The 25,582-nt window shown below is 49.1% G+C and overlaps 1 protein-coding gene across 1 annotated transcript in view; it reads right to left on the reverse strand.

The window, feature by feature from the left end:
• The window catches only part of LOC102986753 (multivesicular body subunit 12B), a 44,100-nt gene extending 19,795 nt beyond the window's left edge, over positions 1 to 24,305 (reverse strand). The window contains exons 1-4 of the mRNA XM_028486207.2: positions 24,208 to 24,305; positions 19,062 to 19,158; positions 10,761 to 10,890; positions 7,676 to 7,798 (exon numbers count right to left, since the gene is read on the reverse strand). Of these exons, the coding sequence (XP_028342008.1) occupies positions 7,676 to 7,798; positions 10,761 to 10,890; positions 19,062 to 19,131 (323 nt within the window). The 5' untranslated portion in view covers positions 19,132 to 19,158; positions 24,208 to 24,305. The remainder of the gene's footprint in view (positions 1 to 7,675; positions 7,799 to 10,760; positions 10,891 to 19,061; positions 19,159 to 24,207) is intronic.
• Positions 24,306 to 25,582: the final 1,277 nt, after the last annotated feature.

Genomic DNA, 25,582 nt, shown 5'->3' on the forward strand with positions numbered 1-25,582 from the left:
ATCCCAGCTCTGACACTTAGTAGCTGTGTGACCTTGGGAAAGGAATTTAACCTCCTTGATTTCAGTTTCCTCACCTTGCAAAGGAAGAAAAAATAGTACCCGACTCACAGACCTGTTACGAGGATTAAATGAACTTTTCTTTGTAAAGCACTCGAATAGTGCCTGACACCCAGTAAATAAGTCTCGGTTGGTTGGTTGGTTGCATGGATGGATAGATGAAAGGAGAGATGTATCAATACACGATACCTGGTCCTATGTGTCTAAATCAGCTCACTTTATACATTCAATTCATATTTTCTGAGTGCCTCCACGTGCCAGGCACCTGGAGTTCAAAGGTCCCTACCATCTTGGAGCCACACATTTTTCACTGAATACTTACTGTATCAAATGAGATGATGCAGCTCAAAGTACTCGGTAAATTTTGATACACAGTGATGCAACATTATCATCATTATTTTTGTGACTAGCCTTTTCTGAGGCTTTAAAGGAGAAAATGGAAACACGAGAACCCCTGTCATCAGTAAGCCAGCAAATCTATTCATAAGACCAAACATAAATAAACTCGGCAATGACAGGGAAACGTGAAACGCCAGACTGTACGGTGCAGGCAACTGGAGGAGAGGAAGGCGGAAAACGATGTGGTCAGGCTTTCCAGAAGAGGTGAGGGCGAGGCGAGGGCTGGAGGGTGGACAGGACCCGTCCTCTGCACTCTGGAGCCCAGTCTGCGTCTTTCAGGAGGGCAGGGGCTCACAGCAATGGCCCGAGCAGAGATGGATCTGGGATGAGGACAGGGTGCCCAGGAGCCGAGAGGAGACTGGCCTGATTCGAGCGAGGTGATGTGGGAGGCGTGTCAGGCAATAGGAAGCCAGCGAAGGCTCCGGACAGGTAAAAGAGCACGTGCATGCTTGAGAACCCCAACAGGATGGCAGGCAACCCCGGACTTTAAAGTTCCAGACAAAGAATGTAAGCGTAGGCTATTTAAATGAAATAGTACCGAGCCCCAGGAGCCTCTAACCTAAGTCTGATTTCGTGTTCTGGTCCCACCCCTCCAGCAGGTTCCTCTTTGGGACACGCCTGGTGGCTGGTGCCTTCAGCTGGAGCGGGTGGAGGGTACCACGAGCAGAGTGGCTCTGATTCCCGCATCCACGCTCCCTGTGCTGGAACAGCAAAGCTGTGTTACCGTCTCCATCTTCAAAGGAGGGTCACGGCAGGAAGGACACGAACACGTGTGTCCTATCTTCAGAGTTAAACAAAAATGTGTGTGGTGTTCGCATGAACAGAAAGGAAGTCTACTTCTCCTAAGTAAAGCCAGACCCGCAGTTGTGCCCGGCCACGGCCTGCAGAGGGGCAAGGTCCCGCAGGCCCTCCCTGGGCTCACGTACCCCGAGACTGTCTCTTGCGACTGTGGAGCTCAAAATCCATGTCATGAATTGTTTACTATGGGGGGAAGAAAAGAATCACTGGAATCAGCCCTTGGGCTTGCCTTCTAATCTTACCTTGACGGGGGACACAGATAACCCTTCTCCTAAACGATGAACCCTTATTAAACAACAGCTTTCAACTCTAAAATGAATTCCCTCCAATCCTCTGGGCCGAGCCTTCTCCTACTAAAACCTATAAAAGAGGAGAAACTGCTGGGCCTCCTCAGAGGCAAATGCCCCCGCTCCAAGCCAGCCGCCGCTCGGGGAGGGGCGGACACCTCGGCAGGAAAGGGAGAACAGCCTCCCTGATCTGTGCAACTCCAGGCCTCCCGTTCAAGTCCTGCCACGACAGGGCGGGTGACAGATGTCGTCTGTGGTTCAAAGAGCGTCTTGGGACTGAACACTGATAGAAGGCAGCCCGAGCACTTTAGGCCGTCAGCTGACAGGACTGCAGCCGGTGAGCAAAGGCTCCGTCCCCGCTGCTGGCTTATGCCGTGGGTGGATCAAGTGGCCCAGTGGATCCCACACCCGCGGGAAGGTGGGGTCGGGGGGCCAAGACGGAGCACGGCAGCCCACAGGCTCCTGGCAACGGATGTGACAGGGATGAGCCCGGACGTGCGTGGCCTGAATGCTACATCACCGCGGAGGGATGTTTCCTCTCCTTTAGGAAGAGCTATTAACCTTTCAGATGACAGCCCTGGGATGGGAGTGACGAAACGATTTCTGAGGCCAGCAAGGATCTCTGTTCTCAAAACCTGACATCGACGTGCAAAAGTTGTGGCTGAATCCTGGTGTCCCTGAGTGGAAGACTAAATGCATGTGACAGATCTTCTGCCATCAAAATGCCCCATTTCCCAGAGTATCTGTCACAGATTGATAACATCCACGCAAAAAGTTAAGTACAATTATGACTGTCACTAAGAAACATACTTCGGAACCTGTGACTGACAACTTGCTGGAAGCTGACAAATTACCGGAAGGTTCCTGAACAACTCAGAGCAGCGCCACGCGCACCTTATAAGGGAGGCTCAGCCCCCGCGGACACGGGCAGAGGCTCCCAGGAGGCTGCGCCCTGTGTCTCTGGGAGGGAAGATGACATTTTCTCCTGGGGGGACAGTGTCGGGGAAGGGTCACCGGAGGAGCCCATGGCCTGAGGTCTGGGGGGCAGAGTTCAGGGGGCCGCTTCTCCCTCAGGACCCCAGGCCAGCGGGAAGGGCAGAGTGGCGCTGCCGGAGCCATGGGGCCCCGCCCAGGCCTTGTCCACAGAGCCGTGAGGTGCCCGGACATCCCAGCACTCTGGGGTGCAGGACTGCTGGCTTCAGCTGGACACAGCGAGCTCCTGCCCGCCCACGCTGGGAAGGAGCCACGGGCTGCAGCGCGTGGGCCTCTGTGCCTCCATCTCGGGAGGGTGCCACGGTGGCCACCCTGCAGGCCCTGAGCTCCGTCCTGCGGCCCTAACGTGCAGGTCTGCTGAATCTGTATTTCTGAGGGTGGGGCTAGGGAATATGATGCATTTCAAGAACCACTGAAGGTCTGAAAACCCAAACGCTGTTTGAATACTACCAGCAGTTGGGTGCACATGACCCCGCAAGCCGGCTTCTTCAATGCCACGGGGTTTTTTTACCCTTGGGAAGTTCTCCTTATTAATTTTTAAAAATGTTAAGCCCAAACCTACCTCCTTACAACTTCATCCCACCTGATCTAATTTTGCCTTCAGGGGCTCCCAATAGCCCAGCCCCACCTGGAAGCACTTCTACTTTCCCTTCTACACGGTGACCATTTAGACATCTGAAGCCAGCTGCCTCGCCTTGACTCAGATCAAAACTCAGCGATGCCTCACACTCAGGCTCAATGCTCGAGCCGGGTAACTTTGACAAGGTGGTGCATGGCAGTGGACGCGACCCTCCTGATGTCCTGACAGGCGCAGGACACCGGGTCAGGGGGCGTGCCCCACTGTGCCCGCCAGGCTGCACTGGAGGCACCCAAGCTCGTACCCAGCCTGGCTACTTCACACGGACCGCTGCTAAGCCACATCTCCTCAATTTGGTGCCCGAGCAGTTGACTTTTTGAACCTTGGGGGGCCCTGTCCATTTTCGCCCATCGCCTTTCATCCCCCGGTAGCGGCAGGGTGTTCTGGCTGTAGAGGAGATGCGGAGTATTGATTCTGTCACTCAGCACATCAGCCCTCCCTAATGACTCTGTGTCATCCGCACGTTTGATATGCATGCCTCTGATGTCTTTATCAAGCCACGGGTCCTGCTGTTCAGCAAGCCGGGGGGCAGCAGCCCACCAGGGCCCCTCGTGGGAAGGCACAGAACCGTTCACTCAGCCACACTCTGGGGCTACTGTTACTCCATCAACCGCGAGTCCACCTGCCTCCCTGAGCTTTTCCGGACCTCGGTTCCAGCAGAAGCTGAACCTTCTCTTCCCCGCAGAAACATATGTGAGAGCCGGTGTGTGGGAGAGGAGCGGGGGCTGCTCTGGCTGAAGGGGGAAGGTGCTTCCTCTGTCTGCATGTGCCCCAAGGAGGCAGCAAAGAAGCAATCTGAAAAGCCCAAATCCAGGGACCCTGACGCTTGCTCACACACACCAGGCCGACTTGCAAAGCTGAGGCCAGCCCGGGAGAGAGGTGGGGACGTGGGATCACGCCCGATGCCCAAGGCCAGGCCCACCCTGCTGACCAACGTGTGTGAAGCAGACGGCACAGGACGGGGCAGCGCTGGGGCCCAGGGGGAAAATGGAGGCTCCAGGCCCCCGGAAGAAGTGGCGGGCCCTTCTTCACGTGGGAAAAACTGTCAAGAAATGAGCACAGAGACGTGTGTGTGATGAAGGCTCGCTGGGCGAGGAAGAGGAGCTCTGCCAACACATCTTGTCCTGCCTTTGGCCGTGAACTTCGACCACTGTGTCCCATTCACTGGATACAGCCAAGGGGACTGCCCATCCTGCAAGGACAACGCCACATCTGGCCCCGCGACTAGCATTCTCTGCGGTAACAGGGAGGAAACAGGCAGGAGGTGCTCGATCCGAGGGGCAGTACCGGCCTCTGGAAAGGGAAGGCGGCTCTGCCAGGACCACGAGGGCCTCAGGTGATGACCCATCAACAGAAACTCCACCAGCTGCCCCTTTTGTCTGACACAAGCTGGGGATGACAGCTCTCCAAAAACTGACAGGAAATTCTTTGATATACGAGTGACAACGAAAGAAATGTAGGCAGCGAGCACATTTTTAGCTTTTCAGACATAAGCTCCGGCTCAAGAAGGCAACAAGGTCGGCTACTGGCCCTCCCTGACTCCCTTCCTTCCCCCGGGGGATTGGCTGGGAAAACGGCCCGCTGCCCGCGGGGGAACCGGCCTGCCTGTCCTCCAGGCTCCTCCAAATCTGGTCAGTAGAGGGCGCTGCATCACCGCACTCTCTCTCCAGCCTGGGCTTTGCAACTTGATCCCTGGGTCCACACAAAGACCACAGCTGAGGTATTTCTTATGCTTGTGGTTTAATAGTACAGGAGAAAGAAGCAGAAAAAACAAACTTGCTACTTTATGATATGATATCACCTATGTAAAAAGTACACAGAAAAATGACTTGAAGTAAATATAGCCAAAGGTTATGAGCCTTTGCTTACTGGAGATGGAATTCATTTTTTTCATTATTTTCTATACTCTGTCAGTTTTCTACAAGCTTGTATTCCTCTCATAATCAGAAAAACCTGAGGAGTCTTCAGGGACTCAGGCGCTGTCTGTGGGTGGGAGTGGAGAGGCTGCAGCCCAGGGTCTGAGGCTGTTGGAGAAGCATTTGTTGCAAAACTGAATATATGCCTGCACCTGGGCTGAGCTCTGGGAAATAAAAGGCACTAGACACAGTCCCTGCCTTTAAGGAGTTTACAACATGAGTGAAGGTATAACGGCTGAGAAGCGCTCTGAGGGGAGAGCCTGGCACGGGCACAGGGCACTGAGGGAAGGCCTCCTGGGAGAGGCGCCATTTGCGCTGACATCTGAGGTAGGGGATGGGAGACAAACCTGATGAACAGGTGTCCACATGAGCAAAGGCACAGAAGCACAAAACAGGAAGGGGAAAAAGAGGCTATTGGTTCAAAGTCTGAGGCATGGGGACAAGAGAGAGAGGACCAGTCCTGGGATCCAGACCTGGAGGCCTCCATCCTACAGGCCCACTGCAGACCCCCAACGGAAACAAAAGCCTCAGCCACAGCTCACCACCAGAGAGGAAGCTGTTAGGTTCCTCTGCTGGACAGATTACAGGGGTCTGAAGCCTCACGGAATAACATACTCATCATTTCATAAATCTTCAGTGGAAAATTTGAAAAATCAGCATTTCGTTTCTTATCAAAGATGCACAATAGGAGAACAAAACAAAAACTGAAGAACATAAAAAAAACCCCTGATGAATCGGGGGCTCATGCAGGTGTACAGGCCACCTGTAAATTACTGCACAGTGAGAGAGGAGAGGTTGGGACAGATAAGTGGTTTTTACTGAGAAGCATTAATGTAACATTCAATTATCCTACTGCATACTGGCTGACTTAACTCAGTCAAATTAGAATACATTTTATATTGACTATTTTGACATTTGCTTTGTCAAGTAAAACAAAACTGATCCAATTTCCTTGCAGCCACTGTAAACCATAAACTGTACAACAAGAGGTTATAAAATACATAAGCCTCACAAGGCTTGTTCCCACGCACTAGCTCCAGTTCTGTGTGGCTCTCTGTGGCCTGTGTTCTCGGGTCCCCCGGCTTCAGTTCCTAGAGCCCGTGCGCCCACGCTGACCGGCTAGCTTCTGGGGAGATCGCTCTTCCTGCCTTAACTGGAGAAGCAGAGCTCTTCCTTTATCTCACAGAAAATTAAAACCTGCCCTGAGGTGGTGCCTATTTCTAGGCCCTTCCAGATCATATCATGTCAACAGGGAGCAGCTGGAACCTCTCCAAGGCGACGGGCCCGAGCTGACCCTGAGCGCACGTGACGGGAATCGCAGCCTTGACGGTGCCCTGGGCGGTGAGAAAGGGACTCCAAAGTGCCGAACTGAGCTGTGCGAGCCTCGGACTCCTAAACCAAAGACGCGCAACTCTGGGAAGCTCATCAGCTAGTCACATCTCTTCACACCAAAGTGAAACTGAAAACTGTCAATACTCCTCAAGTTTCAGGCGATGGCAGGGGTAGGTTCGATTAAGTACCGCTCTTGGTTTGTGAAACTGTCCAGAGGGAGAAAGGCCAGACTGTCTTCTGGAGGACACCCCGAAGGACAGGCCCCGAGCTGCCGGCTCACGACTGCGCGTTCGTCCGAGGCAGCGGGAAGCCCAGCAGAGGAACGGGGCGCAGGGGACCGCCTCTACCACCCTCTCCCCTGACTCCCGGGGGCAGGGTGTGGACCGTGGGGCGTGGGGAGGGGGAAGCACCCAGTAATGGTTTTGTCCTGTTCCTGGCCGATTTTGCTCACCTCGAACTGCCCACGTGGAAGCTCTGAGAGCCGTCCTCATTTATGTTACACGTCCAGCTCCAAATGGCACCACCTCACCACCACTTCGTACTGGTTTTATTTACTTTTGCAATTCCTTTCTCAAGCTTAGTCTATCATTGCTGTTTGTTCCCTGTCCTCAAATAATTTACCGCTAATGACGCAGAGGCTTTTGATGGGACAGAAGGTGTTGAGAACACTACTGCCTCTGCTCCAACGGAAATCAGGTAAAATCAGGTGCAGAGACCAGTTTGCTCACCCAAGTTTCTCTGTGGAAACAACTATTAAAACTAACAGCCCCTGAAAAACTTCTCGCTATTCTCTCCTACCCAAAGTACCTATCTCTTAGTTTGTAGCTCTTTGGGAACAGGAACAATATGGAAATGAACAAAATTACTTACCAACCCTCCTGGAGCTGAAAGAGTTGCTGGCCAAGGCAGAGCAGGAATTCCACCTTTTACGGCCAGCACGCCCAGCAGCGAGGCTACAAGTCATGTGTCTGTGTGCGACTCTGAGCTCTTTAGAATAACAAGCCCATTTTAAGTTGCATATTCTGCATTTTAGAAGCCTGCAGAATAGGCGCAATGGAATACAGAATGGCTTTTACGTTCATGTAACACAAAGATTTCTAACTGGCTTTGTAAAATCTCCCCTAAAGGTACATCGCTTCTGCAACGTTTCCGCAGATACCAAGTGGAGGGGTTCTAAGCTGTTACGCAGTGGGACCCAAGACCACATGACTCTGTGACATGCATAACAGAACAAGACGCCACGGATGGGGCCTCACCTGGGAAGGCTGGGTGCTGGGGTGGAAGCAGCCGATGACTGGGAAGGCGTCGTGGGTTGAGATGAGTCATGACTTCTTGGTACTCTGCCCATTCGATACCAGATCCCCATGCTGTTCAACTCCCTTTAGCAGAAAAGAGAAATCTTCATGGCACCGTTCAACATAAAATTACCTGAGCCACAAAGCAAACCAACTCATTTAAGAGGATCACAGCCTCAGACGCCAGGGAATCGATTCTCACCCACGAAGGTGGGTTACATCACCTCCCTCTGTGCTCTGGGCATCACAGTTCAAAGCCTAACGTGATGGCAACCGTCCCCACTCAGCAGGCCCGTCTGACATGGCCATCTTCTTCCCCCGCCCCTGGGCCTGCCTTCCTACTATATGCTATCAACATTTTCCTTGGTTCTCGGTCTGCAAAATTCTTTGTATTCCGCCATTTCATCGTGGGTATTTGTGGGATCATCTGCTTCAAGTTCTCTGTGTGGTTAGCGCGAGACAGATAGGGCACTGGGCTGACACGTGTGCCTGGCGTTTAGCTATGGGGAGAACCAGCCCCACCCAGCTCCATGCCGGGCCGCCCCCCTCCCCCTGACCCCCACCCCCAGGACAAAGCTCCTCACTGCCTGGTGTCACCTGCAGTCAGCCTCATTCTCAGGGTCAGTCTGTGAGACATCTTCACAGAGCCCGAGGCACGTGCCCCATGAACCACCACAACTAAGGGTGGTAACAACAGGGCCCGACGGGTGCCACGTCAGGGTTCCTGTTACTTGATCTGCACACACCCCCGCAGCCTGGCCCCATGCCCCACGGTCACAAGTGTTTACGAGACAGGCATACTCGCAGGAACTGTAACAGGATTATTTTAGACACACCAACGTCCAACTGCTCAGCTGCCCCACCCACAGAACTACACATTGGGATGGAGAGGAAGATCATCCCTCCAAAAAATGAGAACAGATTTGTTCAGGGGATTCTTCTGGTAGCCTCTCAGTACACCGCGGAACTACTCTGAACCACAGCCGTGTCTTATCAGATGGTTGATTCCAATCAGCTGCACTGATTTTGCCACCTCTCGGTATCAGGCCACAGTCAGGCCTTGGAGGAGCTGTTCCCAGTCTGACAACCCCAGACCTTTGCAAAGTAACCTGTGGAACTGTGCCCATTTTTAAGAAAAAGTGACAGAGCTCTAAACACTGAATTGTCTCTCTTTCCTTAAAAATAACACTGGAGGGCTTCCCTGGTGGCGCAGTGGTTGAGAGTCCGCCTGCCGATGCAGGGGACACGGATTCGTGCCCCGGTCCGGGAGGATCCCACATGCCGCGGAGCGGCTGGGCCCGTGAGCCATGGCCGCTGAGCCTGCGCGTCCGGAGCCTGTGCTCTGCAATGGGAGAGGCCACAACAGTGAGAGGCCCGCGTACCGCAAAACAAACAAACAAACAAACAAAACACTGGTATTGTCTTCCTCTGGAAAAGAATTTTTGCCCCAAGATGAAACAAAAATATACTTTATTTAGCAATCTTTTCAAAATGATGTAAAAAAAGGATTCTAGTTTTGATTACCAAGACATATATGGTAAAAATCTATCCTTTAGAATTGTTTAAATTGGTTAAAAATTGAATCTTTTAAAGTAGCATAGTGTGTAATTTTAAAGAACTGAATACACATAGCAACTGAATGTACATAATACGTGTAGTAATTATTAAATTGTTGGTTTCTACTATTTGTATGTAAATGGCTGTTTCTAAGATACCTGAATTATGGTTATTTTCTTACCTATTTTCTACTTCCATGATCCTGTTTCCATAATGACTTTAAACCATGTTGCAAAACAGGATTTTTGAGTGTGTAGAAAGGGTATGATTATAGAGTCCTTTTTAAAAATAATTAACCAATTAATTAATTTATGGCTGCGTTGGGTCTTCGTTGCTGCGCGCAGGCTTTCTCTAGTTGCGGCGAGCAGGGGCTACTCTTCGTTGTTGTGCGCAGGCTTCTCATTGCAGTGGCTTCTCTTGTTGCAGAGCACGGGCTCTAGGCGCACGGGCTTCAGCAGTTGTGGCTCGGAGGCTCTAAAGCGCAGGTTCAGTAGTTGTGGCGCACGGGCTTAGTTGCTCCGCGGCATGTGGGATCTTCCTGGACCAGGGCTTGAACCCGTGTCCCCTGCATCGGCAGGCGGATTCTTAACCACTGAGCCACCAGGGAAGCCTGAGTCCTTCCTAAGGACCACAAAATCTTGAGACAGAGGATCAGATTCCATAGCTGAAGAGTCCAAACAAGCTATCGTGCACCAAGATGAAAATAACCTCTATTTCTGTGACACCCGCTCCCCACGTGCTCCAAGCAAACACCGCAGCTCTCTCTCTCTCTCTCTCTATCACCCAGTCCGTGAGCAGCCTTCAAGGAAAGGCCGTGGCTTTTCGAGTAAAGAGGAGGATCTGGGCTCAAATGAGTAAGATCCAGGAGGCCGACCTCAAAAGCCAAGTAGGAGAACGCATCCATGATGTAGGGACCCACAGGGATAAGCAAGAAGATTGCAAATCCGGCCAGGGAGAGGCACATGGCCAAGAGGCCAAAAACCCTCAACCACACTATTAATTTGAGAGACCCGAATTTCAGCTGACTGAGTATAATGGGTGAACATCTATTATCTTTTGGACATCCAGCATCCCTTCATCCCTCTTCTGACTCTTTACCTTCCCTCTGTATTCGGGGAGCAGCCACCCCTCATTCCAAGTGCCTGAGTTCCAATGGAGCTGACCCCACTTTCAGCTCAGACTTGGTCAATCAGAGATTGACACTTTCCTGGTAGCAGCGACGGGCTCGAGTGCACGTGACCCCAGTGAGATCAATCAAGACCAAGGCGAATGAATTCTAGAACTTCTGAATACTGGTCAGGAGCATGGTGTCCTGAACCAGCGGCCTCCCAGGTAGGAAGGGCAGCAAGGAGAGCTACGGCCAGAGGCTGATGAGAGGCAGACGGCTGAGCCCACGGGTCACACAGAAGGTCTCAGGACCCGGTCCCCAGGGGTGACCTGAGCCCTCTCGGCAGACAGCAGCGATGAGACTGGGGTTGTTGAGACTTACCCAATGAACGTGTACTGAGGAGGGGCCTGCTTGGTCCGGCCCATGATCCGAATGTCACAAATGGCAGCTTCGGTTGAATCCCGTGGGATGAATTTAATGCACAGCCTCTTCTTCCTAAAAGCCACTTCCTCTGAAGGAAAGGACAAGAAAAGGGATGAGTCTTCCAGAGGTGCCCACGTCTCCGTTTTCAACACCACGTCTCCTGTCACGTGCCCTTCCCGGCGGTGGAAGTGACCAGCCATCCAAGTCGCCCGAAAGAAGGGCTGGACGCAGGGCTGCAGTGGACAGGCCCAGTCATCCTGTTCTGCATTCGGGGTGTGACCCCCGACAACCCCTGCCGAGAAGGGGCCCACAGGGCGCACACACCTCTGCAAGGAGCATCCTGGAATAAACCCACGACTACAACCTGCTCGCTGCTCCAGCCATCAGATACAAACACACGGACACCCTGAGTGTCAACACATTTCACTACATGGTCTTTTTTCTTTTTCACTTAAAAAAAATTTTTTTAATTTATTTATATTTTAAATTTTTACTTTTTGGCCACGCCACATGGCATGTGGGATCTTAGTTTCCCGAACCAGGGATCTAACCCGCGCCCCCTGCAGTTGGAAGCGCGGAGTCTCAACCGCTGGACCACCAGGGAAGTCGTTTTTCACGTTTTATTACAGAAATTTTCAAACATTCCCCCAAACAGAGAGAACAGTAAGATGAATCCACATGTTCCCATCATCCGGTTTTAACACTGCCAACGATGGGAGACCTGGTTTCATCTCCTTCCCCCACCCCCTTCAGCTTTGCTGGAGATTTAGAATGACTCCCCAGCACCATGTCATGTCACCCACCAATATCTCAGTAGGCATCCATGGCAGGCTTTTTAAAAAAATTATTATTACTTTTTACCATGACCGTTATCATTCCTAACAAAATGAACAATGATTCCTTAATATCATCCAAGCGTCTATACTCAAGTTTTCTCGGGCTTCCCTGGTGGCACAGTGGTTGAGAGTCCGCCTGCCGATGCAGGGGACACGCCGCGGAGCGGCTGGGCCCGTGAGCCATGGCCGCTGAGCCTGTGCGTCCGGAATCTGCGCTCCGCAACGGGAGAGGCCACAACAGAGAGGCCCGCGTACGGCAAAAAAAAAAAAAAAAAAAAGTTTTCTCCATTATCTGAAAAGTGTCATTTAACTGTTGGTTTGTCTGGACCAAGAAAGACCCAAACACTGTCTGTGCGCTGCATTTGGTTGTTAGGCCTCTTTCGTTCTGTGGCAACCTCTCCACCTTCCCTTTATCTCCAGGGCACGGACAGGATGGAGAACTCAGGTCACCCCCTGTGCGTCCTGTAAACCGGCAGAGTGAAAGGCTCGGTTCGATTCCGATTAGGCAGGAGCGCTTCACAGGTGGTGCAACGTACATCCGACCGTGTCACACACGCGGCCTGGAGCTCAGCCGGGCCACCCTCGGTAGGTTCCCCTGCTGTTGGCACCTCAGTTATAAAGTCCCCCGCAACCATGCTCATGAGGTTTTCTCATCCCCTGATGACTGCTGCCTGGACTCATAACCTCATCAAAGTCGCCAACCTAGTGATTTTCTAACTGACATTCCTTCTGCATTTAGTAGCTGGAATTTTTCTATATAAAAAACATCTTATTGGGCTTCCCTGGTGGCACAGTGGTTGAGAATCCGCCTGCCGATGCAGGGGACGCGGCTTCGTGCCCCGGTCCGGGAAGATCCCACATGCCGCGGAGCGGCTGGGCCCGTGAGCCGTGGCCGCTGAGGCTGCGCGTCCGGAGCCTGTGCTCCGCAACGGGAGAGGCCACAGCAGTGAGAGGCCCGCGTACCGCAAAAAAAAAAAAAAAACACACATCTTATTTTTCAACTACCTGGTCTCCCTGAAACATGCTTTGTTACAGGAAAGGAGCGATAAATATGTGATTCTTTTATTTATCAAGTCTTAGAGTGATGAGTTGGTACCCCAGCAACTGCCAAAGGTGAACAACCACCCACGTGTTTTTTGTTCGTTCATTTGTGGTTTTTAAACATGACTTTCAATCAACTGCAGCCATTCAGTACATGAGTCGGATAGATCTGGGTTGAAATTCCAACTCCACCGTTATCCAGCACCATAATCTTAGGCAAGTGACTTGTCGGTAAAAGGGAGTTAATGCAACCTGAGGCCATAGGGACACTGGGTGGATGAAATGTGATGACACACATGCTTCCCTTAGCCCAGTGCCTGGCACACAGTAAGTGCTCAGTAAAGAACAGCCATGGATGTTCTTACCGTATTACTGTAAGCCTCTGGCACACAATTCGTGTCAGTGTTTGGCACTGATTTTCAAGACCTTTCAGTTCTGTGGCAGGAAGTAAGCACATTTAAATCAGGGAGCAGGATAAAGAGGGAAGTGCAGCCCTGCTGCTGGTCTTGATTTTACCAAGGGGAGATTAGAATCAGGTGCTGATATTCTGGGGGAACCAGATGGAAACTCAGAAACTTTGTGGGTTCTTTTCCTAGTGAGGAAACTGAGGGCTAGATCAGATCTACCAGCTATGAGTAATACTACTGGATACTGAACCCAGACCCCAAATATTGTATCCAAGAAGGCAGGGGTGGTAACTGGGGGTAAACTGTCCACAGCAACCCTGTAGCTTCAAAAACTATGAGCTGATAAGATCTGACCTTTGAAAGTATGAAGGAGGAGAGACCTTTCTTCAAAGTAAACTAAGATGCAGGTATTTTATGTACTTGCTTTGCCAGCTGCTCTTTGCTCCATTCTTCCATCTACAGCAAACTCGGGGTCAGAGATGGAGCCACTAATTACACATGCTTAAACAGGGCTGATTTTAAGCAAACATACAGAGTCCACAGAAATGTGTTCAGTCATGCTAATGAACACAGAGAAAGGACACAGCACTTTACTAAAACAAACAGTCTTCCAGTTTTTAAGTGCTATACAGATTGTAACAAACCGCATTTTAAATTAATTACAGGAGTATCATCTTTCTGGCTGATTTTATGAAATCAGGACCCTAAATGCTCTCAAACATCACAGAGCTGACCACACGTTTATCTGGTCAGCTTGAGCTCACCTGTCCCTGGGTAAAGGCTCCAGGAATGACCGCATGACCCTAAATGAATAGGCGACCCTAAACTCACCCTTCCTTGTGTGATAAGACACTTGTTGGAGGTGCCAGGACCCGACCTCGGAATGTCCCTGGGGCAGCAACCAGTGCACCCCCAGTCATGGTGGGGGGACTTCCCAGGATCACTGGGGCCCCACGGCAGCTAGACCAGGACTTGGCCCTGGGCCTCCTTGCCCAACTGGTTCAACAAATTGAGAGGAAAATGCAGAATGAGAACTCCCTTGGCTCTATAGTATATCAATATAAAGACATTTTCAGCCACTTAGTTGTCAAAAAGGAACGACAATGCAAATTTTAAAACTAAGAAAAACACAGGGGAAAAGCAGGAAATTAATACAAAAAGTCTACAAGGCAATTTTAGTTCTTAAAGAGACCATTCATATAAGAATAAGCAAAAGTAGCAAGCAAACACTTGTGAAAATATTCAGTTTTGCTAATAAATAATAAGTGAAAATTAAATAAAATTAGATAGTAAAACTAAATAAAAAATGTAAAGCCTATGCTGGCAGGCCGGTGGGAAACAGGTACAAGCCGGTATCATTAGTGGCAACACGAATTGGTATTCCTGGAAGTTAATCTGGCAACAGAGGATAATAAAGCTTATCTTTAGTGAGCCCATCCTCTGATCAAGGCACTGTGTATGGCAGGTACCTCAGGTGATTCAAAGATGAATTAAACACGGATCTTGCCCTCAAAGAAAGTAAGTAGCAAAGACATGAAGAAAACAGGTAAATATCCGCCCCCCCATCTGAGGAAACTGAGGCCCAGGAGGCTGAAGTCATTTGCCCAGGGTCCCTCATTTGCAAGCGGCAGAGCCAGACTCAATATTAGGCGAGTTTGACTCCAGAGCCCGAGTTCTTCCCGTTATGCCTGGTGCAGTCTGCCCTAACAGAGGTAAAGATGGGAACTCAGAAGCAGAATCGACCACTCCCTTTGGCTTCCCACCACTGTTACTCACATTTGCTTACTCTCCTCCCTCCCTTCAACACGTGTGTGCCGTGCCAGGCAGGTGAAAAGCAGTAAAGAAGGCAGATGGGGACCCTGGCCTCCAACTGCTTAGAGCCACCCGCTAGACTAAGCTCCTTGTGCGTTCTTTTCCTAGGCTCATCTTCATATCCCACAGCCTGCAGTGCCTACGGCAGACACACATCCATTGCGGCTGACTGGGGAGAGGAGAGAGAGCTTGCTTCAGACCCACATCTAGGGATCAGAGGCTGTTTCACGCAGTCTTGAGCTCACCCTTGAAAGACATGGGGTGTGGATGTGCAGAGTTGAGGGAGGGGCATTCGGGCAGGGAAAACAACGATGCCAATACATGGAGTCAGAAAAGAAAGGAGCATGAAGAGGGCCCAGTACGTGGCTCGGTCTGGGTAAAGCATGGGGTGCTTGAAGGTAAGAAGTACGTTGCAGGGCAGGGGTCCTGAACTCCCGGGACACAGACCGGTACGGGTCCGCGGCCTGTCAGGAACCGGGCCGCACCGCAGGAGGTGAGCGGCGGGCGGGCGAGCGAAGCTTCATCTGCCGCTGCCCATCACTCGCGTTGCCGCCTGAACCGTCCTTCCCTCCCCCCGACAAAAACTGTCCTCCACGAAACCGGTCCCTGGTGCCAAAAAGCCTGGGGACCTCTACTGTAGAGGAAGGTTGGGAGCAGGCCGTAGAGGACATATGACCCAGCAGCCTCAAGTACTTGTAAACGTATCACAAGGAAATCGTTCAAAATCTATACAGTGTTCGAACTGATCTACAGATTCAACACCATTCCTATCAAAATCCCAGCTGGCTTCTTTGCAGAAACTGACTAATGTTAGAAGTCATAGGGAAATTTGAGGGACCCAGAAGAGCCAAAATCATCCTGACAAAGAAGAACAAAGTTGGAGGACTCACGCTACTCGGTTTCAACACCTGCTACAAAGCTCCAGTAACCAAGACTGTGTGGTTCTGGCATAAGGAAAGACATATATAGATCAATGGAAGAGAACTCGGAGACCAGAAACAAACCTTCATGCTTACAGTCAATTGGTATTCAACAAGGATGCTGAGACAATTCAATGGGGGAAAGAACAGTCTTTTCAACAAATGGTGCTGGAACAACTGGATACTCACATGCAAAAGAATACATTTGTTTAAATCAACTATACTTCAATAAAAATTTTTTTTAAAAAAGAACGAATCTGAACCCCTATCTTGCACCATTCACAAACTTTAACTCAAAATGCATCAAAGACATAAATGAAAGAGCTGAAACTATAAAACTCTTAGAAGAAAACACAGGCATAAATCTTGGTGACCTTGGATCTGGCAATGGTTTCTTGGGTAGGATTCCAACAGCATGAGCAACAAAGGAAAAAAAAAAATAGATAAATGGAACGCCACCAAAATAAAAAACTTTTGTGTTTCAAAGGACAACATCAAGAAAATGGAATAACTGTACATCAACTATACCTCTATTTAAAAAAAGAAAAAAAAGTGAAATGAAAACCCACAGAATGGGAGAAAATTTTTGCAAGTCATATAACTGATAAAGGACATATCGAGAATATATTAAAACATTTTTACAACTCAATCATAAAAAGGAAACCCAATTTTAAATGGGCAAAGAATTAGAACAGCCATTTCTCCAGAGAAAATAAACAAATGGCTAATAAGCGTATAAAAAAATGTTCAACATCATTAGCCATAAGGGAAACACAAATCAAAACCACAATGAGAGACCACTGCACACCAGCTAAGATGGTGAGAATGAAAAAGAATGACAATAACAAGTGTTGAAGATGTGGAGAAACTGGAACCCTCAAACACTGCTGGCTGGAATGTAAAAGGGTACAGCTCCTTTGAGAAACAGTTTGGCAGTTTCTCAAAAAGTTAAATATAGAGTTACCATATGACCTACCAATTCCACACTTAGGTATATACCCAAGAGCAATGAAAACATATGGCCACACAAAAGTTTGAGCATCAGTGTTCAAAGCAGCATTATTCATAATAACCCTAAGTGAAACAACCCAAATACCCATCAATTGAATGGATAAGCAAAATGGTATATCCATATAATGGAATATTACTTGGCAATAAAAAAAGGAATGAAGTGCTGACATGCTACCACATGAACACACCTTGAAAACATTATGTTACGTGAAAGAAGCCAGACACAAAAGACTACAGATTATACAATTTCATTATGAAATGTTCAGAATAGGCAAATCGATACGGAAAGTAGATTAGTGGTTGCCTAGGGCTGGCAGGTGGGTAGGGAGGTGAGGACTAGGGAGAAATGGAGAGTGATTGCTAATGGGTACAGTTTCTTTTGGGGTGATGAAATGTTCTAAAATTGATTGTGGTAAGGGTTGCACAGCTCTGCGAATATACTAAAAACCTTCGGATTGTAACTTTAAATGGGTAAATTGTATGGTATGTGACTTATACCTCAAGAAAGCTGTTATCCCAAAACTCCAATACATAAATATATAAAATCTACTGGTAAAAGGTGCTTAAACACATGCTTTTACAGAGTGGCACTATGGTTAAAAGTGTGGGGAGTCACGCTTGTGTGTGTAATCTAGTTATTCCCCCACTTCTAGATGTGTAATCTTGGATAAGCTCTTTAATCCCTACGTAGTTACTGTGCCTCATTTTTCTCATATGTGAAATGGGTACAATAATACCCATCTCCAAATAGGGGTCTTCTGAAGATTAAATGAGATCAGGTATGTAGAGCATTCAGCATACAGTAAAGACATACTAAATACCAACTATCACAATTATTAGCTAATACATGTCAATAACAAACAAAAGCAGCCCAATGTCCAAAAGTGAGGAGAGTATTAAGAAAAGTAGGCCACACAATGGAATCCACTTGTTTCATTAAAATAACAGCTATGTGGGGTCTGTGTAAATATGGAAAGCCTGGTCCATAAGAAATGCTTGCAAGAAAACAGTAAAAAAGAAAAAAAAAAAAAAAAAAAAGTAGGTCCAAAATGGGGCTAACTATGGAAAAATAAAGTATGTGTGACAAAAAGTGAAATGCAGGGACCTCCCTGGTGGCGCAGTGGTTGAGAATCCGCCTGCTAATGCAGGGGACAGGGGTTCGAGCCCTGGTCCAGGAAGATCCCACATACCGCGGAGCAACTAAGCCCGTGTGCCGCACCTACTGAGCCTGCACTCTAGAGCCCGCGAGCCACAACTACTGAGCCTGCGCTCCACAACTACTGAAGCCCGCGCGCCACAACTACTGAAGCCCGCGCGCCTAGGACCCGAGCTCTGCAACAAGAGAAGCCACCGCAATGAGAAGCCTGCGCACCACAACGAAGAGTAGCCCCTGCTCGCCACAACTAGAGAAAGCCCGCGGGCAGCAACAAAGACCAAATGCAGCCAAAAATAAATAAACAAATAAATTTTTTTAAAAAAAGTGAAATGCAGAGTTTCATAAATGGATCACGTGTCATAAAGAAAGGATTCTCTGTATTTGTTTTTTATTTACTGCATCACTGTTGTGGCTATCCTAACATTGGTCATAAGTAATTTAAAATAAAACAAGGTATAGCACATCAAAACGAGGACGCTCAACACTACCCAGAGGTTTCCAGCTCTATTTAATAACTGGCATGCACGACAAGAACCTCGAAGTGCCCCAGGATCCTGAAGAAGCTTCCGACGTGTCAGCCGCTCACTTCCACTCTGTGTTGCTCAGGGATCAGAGGCTTCCCTCAATTTCGAATCCTGAGGACTCGAAGGTGCAGACTTCCTGGTTCTGACTTTTCTTGTGTGCTCCAAGAGCCAAAAATGGGCATATTATTGCACTTGTGTTCCCTACATGCTTTTGGTTTTTTCCTTTTGCTTCTGGGTCTCATGCCAAGCTTGGCTTCAGCAGCACCGGGGAATGGGCTAAGGACAAACTATAACCGGTTTCACTGTCCCCTCCCTGAGTGAGCCGATTCAGCAGGGAGCACCGTTCTGCTCATTTACATGCCGCTACCCAGAACACTGAAAACTCCTTGGAGAACCAAGTCAGGCGTATGTCAAAAGCAGCAGCGTTTATTTGGGGCACGCACTAAGGCCTCCTAAAATGTTTCCGAAGAAAAATGCACATAAAAACGCCTAAAAATATACCTGGAGGAAGAAAATTCTCATCGTGACAAGAAGTAGTAAGGGGTGACTCACGTGTGTCCACCGTCTCCTGAATCGGGATGAAGCCGACAGGCAGAGTGTCCTTGATGTCGATGAGCTTCATGTCCACTAACACGTTCCCTAAATGGCTCTTGGGAAGAAAGAAAAGAGATACAGATGATTAACCTGAACACGCCTGTGGTGGGTGTGCCATTTTGGCTTCAAAATGCATATTTAACACAAGACTCGTGCAGCTTTACGACAGCAGGTTAATCAGAGTAGGTGTCATTTAATGTTCCCCAGCAGTTACACAGGGACTCTGGTGGCCCCCGGGGAGGAGTTTCATCTGCAGAACCTCAAAGCCACTCACTCAGATGTGGCCTTGGTTAGCAAGATGAGCCCTGAGCATCAGCTCTTGGGGCAGCAGGTTTAGAAAGAGCACATTCCTGGGGTGGTCGCTGCACAGGGAGAGCTGCATCTCAGCCTAACAGAGAACCAATCACACTCCTAAGTGATCGCCAGTCTGCATATTGACACACATTCCGGTGGCTAGACACATTCTGTAGAACCACGAATCATGAACTAACACACAGTGAAAAGCCCTGCTGCCTAATATTACACGTCTTCTAAAATGACACGCGCAAGGGCCTCTTATAGCTTCTACTTAGTGGTAGCGCGCGGGGTCCACGGTGCGCAGTTTCCGTAACCAGCGCAAAAATATCTTCGAAGACAGCACGTCATCCTGTAATTGCAAGAGAGAATTCTCTGCAAACGCACTGGCACTCGCAGCCCACATTTCGAGTTGGAAACAAGCTCTAAAGCGATCTACCCTACAACTTAGATATGTGGGCCCACCTTGGAGATTTCATTAAATTCTTCAGTTAAAAAAAGAATGATGCCTTCTGATCCCCAATCTCTCCTGTTAGGATACTAGCAATGCACTTGGAATGCTCACCTTCCAGAAGCACCTCATCCCCACAAGTCTCCACGAGCACACTCTTCAGTTTACCTGTTCTGCGTCCCCGGACGACCCCACCACCTTGCCCTGCACAGCAACTCCTCAGGCGTCGTTCCAGTCCTGCTCAGAGAAGGGTGTGCCCCTCCGTCTCTGCGCCCCACCCCATCCTGCGCAGTGCCAACACCATCCCTGAAAGCCAATCAGGGAATTCCTATCATCTAAACTCTACGCTATGTCCTCTCTCGGCACTCTCAATTTTCCTTCATATCAATTTATAATGACCTATTTGTGAGGTTTTTCTTTAATATCTGCTTCCCCACTAGAGCTTGAGAGCCATGAGGACCAAAACGATCTCTGCTACTACTATATATCCAAGCCTAACATAGATCTGGGCACACAGTAGGTGCTCAATAATTATCTGCTGAATAAATTAATGTTTTCCGGTACATTTTTAACTGGGCGGGCCACTCAGAATCAGAAACCAAATTGGATTTGCTTGGATGATGAATCTAAACAATATCAATAGATATATTAAAAGTATATTTAATAAATGTATTATAAACCAAAAGTACACAAATGAAATAAATTCTTTTTTTTTTTGGCGGTACGCGGGCCTCTCACTGTTGTGGCCTCTCCCATTGCGGAGCACAGGCTCCGGACGCGCAGGCTCAGCGGCCGTGGCTCACGGGCCCAGCCGCTCCGCGGCATGTGGGATCTTCCCGGACCGGGGCACGAACCCGTGTCCCCTGCATCGGCAGGCGGATTCTCAACCACTGCGCCACCGGGGAAGCCCTGAAATAAATTCTTGAGATTTAACCATGAAGGTCAAAATGTCAAGTGTAAACTATGACCAGCGTTTTTTCGGCACTGTGGTCACAAAACTGTTTCTCTAGAAATATGGTATTTGCCGAGGATTTAATATTATTACATTTCGGGTAGCTGGGTCTCGGGAAAACAATGCACAGACCAGCGCAGCAAGTGGAAAGCGGAACCCTCACGGATGCGGAATAAATCTCTGACTGTGGAGGAAGGGTTTGAACCATTAACCCAACTCGCAAGCACCTGCTGCTTTCAGAATCACCTGATCTAATCTATCATAATTTTTTTTCATGGCAGTTGCTTTTCCATGTCATCACTGTTTTCTTCATTGAGAAAGTAACAACTGGGTATGTTTTCCTGCCCCAGAGATGGATGGGTGTTCATCAGTATCCTTCTCAAACGTCTTCTACTTGACAAGTTGGGTTTTACAGAAGTCAACTGCAAACCACTTAGCGACCTCACACTCCACACTCTACAGATGTCGCCGATCATAAAACCAGAACATCAGTGGTGCAGCCATTAAAGAAAGCATGGAAAAGCCCCTCCTGTGCATATGGAACGGGAGCCTGCACTGTCAGAGCTTCCCGCAGCCCAAGCGTGGTCCCTCCGTGCAGGGGCTGCCACTGCACCGGGTTTAATACAGTAAGTCTGCGACACCATTAATTTCGCTTGTTCCTCTCCCCTCCCCCATCCCGTGCTCTCTTTCATTTCCTCCTCATAAATATGAAGAACGTATTCCCAATCCTTGTTGAGCAAATGATTCATGCCAAAAGCCCAATATGCACTGACTCAGGGTATTTGTATTGTCTCTGGTAGCCAGTATTTGCTAGTATACTGTAATTATTTTTGACAACCTTGCATTTAAGGTAGCCACAGATAACCAACTTAATATTCAAATGTTCATAAATTCTTCTGTTTAATATCCTCCCTACCTAATCTATGTACATTATTATTACAGGTAATGCAGAAAGTACAGGGCATGAAAAGTGCAATTAATCTCAATCCTTCCCCAGGAAGCAATGTCACTCCAAAGCCAGGTTTCTGTATTAATAGCATTATGGGGGGAAAGGAATTTAGGTTCCAAAGGAGTCTCCCCAAACTCCTACACAGGGAGCCTCAAGTCACCTAATTAAGAATCTGTCCAGTTTTGAGATTCCACATCCCTCCTTTGCAGTTGTAAAAAATTATGTCATGCAAAGTCTTGGCTCTGACAGCAAGGCCGGGACAGACCAGCTGTAACATTAAAATATGCCTTATTCCTGCCCTAATCCTGGGCTGGCAAGTGGGCCCCTGCCACCCCTTCAGCTGTATCCCTCTGGATCTCACTATAGGACCCATTCATTCTTTTTCTGAAAATAAAACACACCTAATTTCCTTACTGCCTCAGAAGAGGGGCAGAGGATTCTCCCACTGCCCTTGTCCTCATCTTACATCCCCTCATCACACCCACCTCCCCACGTCTGCCCAGCCCTCATGGAGCAAGACATGCACAGTAGGTACTCAAGGAACATCTCCTGAACGTTCGACAAATGCTGACTAAATCGGTGTATTTTCTATCATCCACTTCCCCGCGACGCCTAAAATCAACAAGCCCCAGTGGCTTCTCTCCGCCATTTTGAGATTTGTCATTGTCCCCACTCCAAGGGACCAGGGGCTCTTCTGGGCCTAGGGTACCGACACCCCACGGCCTTCAAGGAAATGCAACAAAAACAGAAATCAAAAATGACCAATGAGATCATAGCTGTCCTCTGCGGCCACGGTCTCCTCTTCAGTAGGAGAGGTTGAGGCCGAGTGGAGACCAGGAGTGAACACATGAAACCACCAGGCAGAGTGAGGGTGTGAACGAGATGCTCAGCCCTCAGGAGGTGGTGCTCACAGCCCTGAGCAGCAGTGAACACACGGACCTTCTGCAGAAAGGGCACCCAGTGGGCAGAAAAGAGGTGACCAAAGCTAAGAATACGACTAGCTTCAAAAAAGGTTTAGGTAAGCTCCAGGGACAAAGGGGACAAGAGTGAACTGTATGTGGATGTGGACGCGGGAGGGAAGGAATGGGGCCAAGAGGGCACTACCTCTAAGATCACGAGCCCCACATCTGGAAGGGCAACCCGGCCTTCAGACCTGTTCCTGGGGTCTCCTCGGCGGCACCGTGACCTGAGGGACCTGCTCAGACCCACCGCAGGCTCACCTGCCAGGACTTTCCCCTACTCCACCAGAAACTCTGTTCTTTACAGCAAGCATGTATTACTCTCATCATTAGTGGGAAAAAATTAAAGCAATGAGTTCTCCCTGAGTACGTTAGGAATCATTTTCCTAACAAACACTTAGCAGCAAACAACAGGAATGGCTGGTGGAAGAGAGTGTGGGCCAGAGAACTGTGTGACTGTCCACAGCCAGCAAATGCTGCAGGGACGCACGAGGATCGTGATAGGACCATGGGGCTGTGGGGTTTGTGATGGTGAGAAAGACCGTTGACTTTCCCCTTCCATGCTTCTGAATGGGGATGTTTGAACCTGATTTTTTCTTTATAAATCATGAACATGTATTACTGTTATAATAAAATTTATAAAAATAAATAAAAATATTTCCCACCCAATTTTTTTTTTTTTTTTTTTTAGCATTCAGGCCCAAAATAAAATGTCACCTTAAAAATGAAAATCTGACTGCTCCCTATGTGGAGTTAGGGAAGACAGGTGGCCTTGGACAAGCATGAAAACTCCCCGATGTCAGAAAGGAGCTAGTACTTTAAGAGCCTGTCTGAGGACAGCAGCGGCATATTTGCAGAGTGCCCAGGACAGGTCTCACACAGGGTGGACGCTCAAGAAAGCCACTTCTCTTTTTTCTAAGCCACCCATTAGAATACTTTGTTGGAAGAGCTTTAGTGGATGTCTTTAAAATTTCCTAATTTATGGGCTTAAGTATTAAAAACAACACAGTAAAAGAAATCTGCCTGTGTGGTGGATACCTACCTGCAGAAACAATGAAATGTCATATGTCAGAGAGACTCGGGGAGAAAGTCAACAAGGCCATGTCTGGGGGAGGGGTGACCGCGTGGCATCCTTCTAGTTTTTCTCCCAACTGTTGGTCAGCTTTAAATCCAGCTCCCCTGGAAGACACTTACCTCCGTACTACCCTGTGATTTGTTACTTGGAGGAAAGGCAGGCAGACAAGAGCTGTGAGAGAAATCTCCTAGTCTCCTTCGGAGAACACGTTTTAATGGAATTCACTGTACACTTGGGTATGTGGTTAATAAAACTGTTAATAAATGAAACACAGCACAGGCTGCTGATTCTACCCCATTCACTAAAACCACAGATAAATTAACATAGTGATGAAAATAAACCACAACCAAAAAACGAGGAGATTTCAAACAGGAATGTAAATGACTTGTGCTCACTTAGCAAACAGAAAACCACTAAGACTTACATTTTCTTTGGAAAATGATCTTGTGAAGCACAGGTATCTGGTAACCTTGGATTTAAATAAGCCGTCTTTCCAGAGGTCAGCATCCACACCATCTGCTGTCTGTGCAACCTACACCAAAGAGATGGAGAAAAGGACAGCAGATGAAGCAGGATGCAGCCCAGGGCGCGTGTGAGCAGCTTCTTCCTACCTGCACCAATTAACTCCGGCCTGGACTCCAGCGGCATCTCATTAGTCCATTTCATGAGGCCCTGGGAAGAGATTTTCCAAGAGGGGTAAAGGGAGAGTGTGAAAAATACAACTTCTAAAAATACTGTCCCTGGGGAAGCCATTGATTAAAGACACCCTGACAAAAGTGTTTCTAATGAGAAAAGAGCAAATTTTGTTGTCATGGACCAAGAAGGGATTGGAGAAGTCAGCAAATTAAGTTGCTCATTACCACTTACTCGGGGGACAGTACAGGGTGCAGAAAAAAGTCCAATGGGCGTGAAATGCCACCTGAAAGGGGCACTGCCCGCCGTGAGCCTGGCACGGCCTCCTGCTCCGTCCGGGACCCGGGCCGGCCAGGGGCTGCCGTCACCGGGACTCTGCTGGGCACGGTGGGGGGGGGGGTGGCGCGGGGAGTTGGGAGATGCACTGTTTCTTCTCGGCACAAGCTCTGCAAGTGGTAGTCAAGGTCGGAAACTGTAGCATGATAGGAAAATTTAAAAAGACTCAGCTGCTTGTTTATACTCTAAAGAGCCATCTTCTCGTATTCAGCTGCAGAAATTTTCCTCTAAGCAGCATTCAAGGATGAAGCCAGCCTTGATTTGAGTCTTACAGGACCTGTGCATGGGACTGCGGGGCTGGGGCTAGCGGGAAGAGTTCACAAGGACACGGGAGAGAAGACGGAGGCCGGCCAGGATGCGCTCTCCCCATTCTCTCCAAGATACTCGTTAACGGACCATCAGGGCCTGGGCTGCTTCCTCCCTCAGCGGCCTAACAGGTCAGAGTATTAATCAACCTCCCACACCCTGGCTGGACCCCAACGGGGGACCTCCGGGAAGACTGGGAACAGCGCCCCTTTGGGGATGAGCTCTGCAGCCGCCACCCCTCCCCCCGCCAAGGCACTCCGGGCATCTCCCTGCTCTCCTTCTGAGGCTTAGACTTTGGGAAGCTGTCCTTGATCTGACAAGCTCCAGGCCGTTCTCACAAACTTCTGAAAGCACCTCCATTCTTTACACAAAATGGCCCTGACGCAGCCCCATCCCGTGTCCACACTGCACAGCAGGCCCACGACCTCGGACTGTCACGTGCGCAGGGCAGGGGGGCGGGGGTGGCTCCACTGGGATGGTCCCAGAGCCCCGAGGGCCACACTCTCTGAGGGGCCTCTGGAAAG

This window comes from Physeter macrocephalus, unplaced genomic scaffold (genome assembly GCF_002837175.3).
Source record: "Physeter macrocephalus isolate SW-GA unplaced genomic scaffold, ASM283717v5 random_655, whole genome shotgun sequence".
Lineage (NCBI taxonomy): Eukaryota > Metazoa > Chordata > Mammalia > Artiodactyla > Physeteridae > Physeter > Physeter macrocephalus.